The sequence below is a fragment of the Geospiza fortis genome, unplaced genomic scaffold, assembly GCF_000277835.1.
Source record: "Geospiza fortis unplaced genomic scaffold, GeoFor_1.0 scaffold112, whole genome shotgun sequence".
Taxonomy (NCBI): domain Eukaryota; kingdom Metazoa; phylum Chordata; class Aves; order Passeriformes; family Thraupidae; genus Geospiza; species Geospiza fortis.
Window position 1 is genome coordinate 7,429,029 of NW_005054298.1, and position 4,063 is coordinate 7,433,091.

At 41.7% G+C, this 4,063-nt stretch overlaps 1 protein-coding gene across 1 annotated transcript in view; it reads left to right on the plus strand.

The window, feature by feature from the left end:
• Positions 1 to 250: 250 nt before the first annotated feature.
• The window catches only part of TMEM37 (transmembrane protein 37), an 8,492-nt gene continuing 4,679 nt past the window's right edge, over positions 251 to 4,063 (plus strand). Inside the window, exon 1 of the mRNA XM_031057581.1 lies at positions 251 to 294. Within this exon, the coding sequence (XP_030913441.1) occupies positions 251 to 294 (44 nt within the window). The remainder of the gene's footprint in view (positions 295 to 4,063) is intronic.

Consider the following 4,063-nt stretch of genomic DNA (forward strand, 5'->3'; position numbering starts at 1 on the left):
CCCAACTTATGTAGTATTAAAGTATGGACCCAAATTTTTCTAGTAGTGCTAAAGACTTAAAATTGGGTTGGGTTTTTGGTTTTGGGTGGGTTTTTTTTTTTTGTTGTGTTTGGTTAGTTGGTTTTTTTGTATTGAATGTATATTTCAAAGGAGATTTGTCAGAATGGTCAGATGCAAATATTTTGAGGTATTTCCTAAGCCAGTGTAACTATTAACAGAGATCCCTGAAAAAGGCTGATTCTGAAGCAGAATGAGTGAGCACCCAGTGTTGGATCTCTGCAATATGATGCTGAGGTAGGTCCAAAAACTGATCAGAGGTGAAAACACAATTCTTGCTGGGATATAACATCTATTCCTTCAAGCCTGTCTCACTTAAAGTCTCTCTTTTCTTAGACTGAACTGAGATGAGGGATAAAATCACTGTAATGGAGTCCCATATTATCAGCATGTTTCTAACCCAGCTCTGAGTCCTTCAGCAAGCACTGTTTGGTGTGGGTGGGCAGTAGGACCTAGGGCTGGCTGCTGGGTATGATCACCATGGGCAGTAGGACCTAGGGCTGGCTGCTGGGCATAACTGGGTATGATCACCATGGGCAGCAGCCCAGGGCTCTCCTGCACAGCCAGTGGTGAGTGGGGCTGCAGGAACACGTGGTAGCCCCCGTCTGGTGGCCAGTCTGCCTTCCTGTGGCACAGCAGAGGTGTCCAGGCAGGAGGCAAAGTGAAACCATCTGGCCCAGGAGCTTTCTCCTCTTTAGTGCTTTTACATGCCAGGATGAGTTTGTCCGCTTGGCTGCAATAACTTGCAGAGATGGGAGGGAAATCCTGAGGTAAAGTAGTTGTGATAAGGGGCTGGTCTGAGCTCTGTGGGCCTTGGCACAACCCAAACCCCTTTTGGTAGATATGCTTCTGCCTGGGGCACAATTCACCTAGGATGAGTGCCTGAGTTCCCAAAGGCTGCTGGGCTTGAGCAGCTTGCCAGCAACTTGCTGACTTTTTACCCCATTCCAGAAGCTCTGTTTCAGCCCAGCTAGGCTGAACCCAGCCTGAGATGAATGCAGCTTCTTCAACCCGGATTTTCAGTCTACCACCAGGAAAAAGACAAGGCAAGAGAACAGTGACAGGAGACAATTAGCCTCTTCCTTCTTTCTCACAACACTTTCTACATGCTCACTGCTTTGGGAAGATACAAAAAAATAAGTAACATTTTTTCCCCCTTACCTTGGACACCTCCCAAAGTCTTACTCTGCAAGATACTCAGGATCTATTTGTTTCAAAGATCAGGTCCACATCTCTCTGCAGAGATACCTTGAACTAGGGATCTGACAAAAATGAGGGTTTAAATGCCTCATCAGGTGAGTTGCTGTGCCAAGAATTAAAGATGTGATCAGAAAGAATTTTATTAAATAGTAAAATGCATTTACAGAAGTAACTGGCTTCAAGGTCAGATGAAGCTGGACTGGTGGTGCCTCAGTCACTTGTGTTCTGCTTCACCTCTAAGTGATTTCACTTAGAGGGCAAAATTGGGCAATTCTTTCCTAAGCTCCTGATGACACTCAGATTTCTGTCCTGAACCTTCTGCAGGAGAAAAGCTGGAACAGATGCTTCAGTGTTAAACTCTGCATAGTTTTAAATGAGCCAGATGAACCTATTTCTGTGTTGTACAACAGTCTCTGGTAATTTCCATTATTTATGAACACATTTCCCCGAAAACTTTCTCTCCAGGGATAGGATGTGAAATGCCTATTTAAACAATAGAGAAAAGGGACTTTCTAAACAAAATAATGAAACTGGCAATATACCAAGAACTCTACATTAACACAACCAAAAATACTTCTAAAGTGCTTTAAAGGTCATTTTTTCTGTTGTTATTACACAGGTGATGTATTTTTCAGACAAAAAAATGTGTTTTTCTTTTACAGCACTGAGCTCTTTTTCTTGCAAAATACCATTTTCACATATGATTTTCAAAAATAGCATAGAGACATTTTCCCACTTAATTTTTTTTTTTTTGGTCTTTTAAAGTGATATAGTATGTTTGGCTTGTTTTGTAATGAGAAATTAAGATAAACTCATTACATTTCAAAAAGGTGCCGAGTTGTCACAGGCTTTCTAAACCCAGACAGCTTTACCAGAAGGTATCTCCAACCAGGCAAGCGCAGAAATGAACCACTCACTGTTACAACCATCCTCTCCGGGGTGACTTCAGGAAAGTGACTCTGAAAGTGCCTATTCAATGCTCATTAAAATTCCAGGTCCAGTTTCATTGTCATTTATATTTGGGGAAACTAAATTCAATACAAAACATTAAAGCAATTTCTCCTTTGTAGAAAAGGTATCATCCCCTACCACACTTTTTCCTCGAAGAACAGGTTTGGCACATAACTCTATATTTACTGAAGAATCTAAGTATGACAGGGGAGCAATTTTGGTTCCAAAAGTAACCACTTTAATCTCCTCATTCATCAAAGCTTTTTATGCACGTGTTTACTCATGTGAGCCTTACCATGGGCTTTTGCAGGGAAAAGAAAATCTTGCCCAGCAGAATAACCCTCACCATTAAAAGTTAAGATTTTTAACTGCTGAAGTCATTAGGAAGACTCAGATGTTTTAGATGCAGATCTATGCTTAATGATTTTGCTAATTGTGGGCAAAACTGAGTAATGCTTTGCAGCATTGAGCCAATGTTACAGAAAGCATAAGTAACCTGAGATTTTTGCCAGATAAGAGTTGGTATATTTTGTCAGGTCCAAGTCTGCATTTGCTCAGTATGATTACATGCAAGCAGCATTTATTCAGCTCATGCAACAAATGAGACAACAAAACCTGTTTGTGCTTTTTGTGCCAAAAATACATATATATTGCTGAATTTTGAACTTCAAAGTGGAAGGGTATAAGAGCAAATGCATGTAATCAGTCTGCACATGCAATGCAGAAATGCTGTTTAACATGTGGAATAAAGAGCTCAGGATGTTCATAAAGATCTTCTATCAACTGGTGAACCTAAGATGAAAGGGATGTGGCAAGTATCAAGTTTTCTAGCTTGGATAGCACATTCATAAAAAAATATGTTGTTGACCACAAACCCACAAAATAAGTTTTGACAACAGACCTTGCAAAGATTTGCCATGAGTTGCAAAAGAGGAAAATCTCAATTCTGTGTCTGATAGAAATATAATCTAACATTGTATACAACTTTGTAGAGAAACATTTAAACAAAAGATTCTGTGGGAGGAGAAAAATAAAAACATTTCTTTCCACATTTATCGTTAAAATTAAAATATGAAAACTAAAGTAAATGTTGTTCAGAACTCTCACTCTTGCTAGAAAGTGTTACAGAAAACACCCCAGACAGATCACAGCAGACATAAATGGTGTTTTAAAAGAAGCACAGCAAGCCCTTATGAAATTGCATAGAGATTAAAATAACGAGACAATCTATATAGACAGATGATTAGTTCAGAAATAGAAGTTGCAAGAAGGGTAAAGTAACAATAACTTCTACCACTCCATATTGGAGAAGGAGATTCTTCCAACGCCTTTTGGCTAAAAAGGGAATGGCCAAATTCTGACCCCTGTGAATATGAGGGAGGCCCAGAACAGCGACCCGTGGGGCTGTCCACTGGCCCTCAGGCTCTCTGCTGGAGTCAAAATCAGATTTTGGCAGTAAAACAAGAGTTTCTGATGACACAGCAACACCCAGCTTTCTTGGGCTTTTTAAAAGCTGTTTCAGAAAAAAAGAAAAAAAAAAAGTAGAGTAGTCAGTAATTCATTAGAGCATGGCACAACATGAGTGAGAAAAAGAGCTAAACTTTATGAGTAGAGAGGTTTTTGCTGACAGTACAGGTAGAGATAGGTAAGGCTGGTAGCGATAAGAGCGCGCACACAGCCCAAGGTGCGAGGCCATCGCCGCCCCGGAGCCGGCGCCGAGCGGCTCCGGGAACAAACCCCGGCGGGGCGCGGGCAGCGAGGGCAGCACGGGCTGCTCCTGCACCCACAGGGGACTCCGGAGCCCGGTGTCACCGCAGCCCATCACTGCAGCCCCAGAGACGCGGCAGGGGGCTCC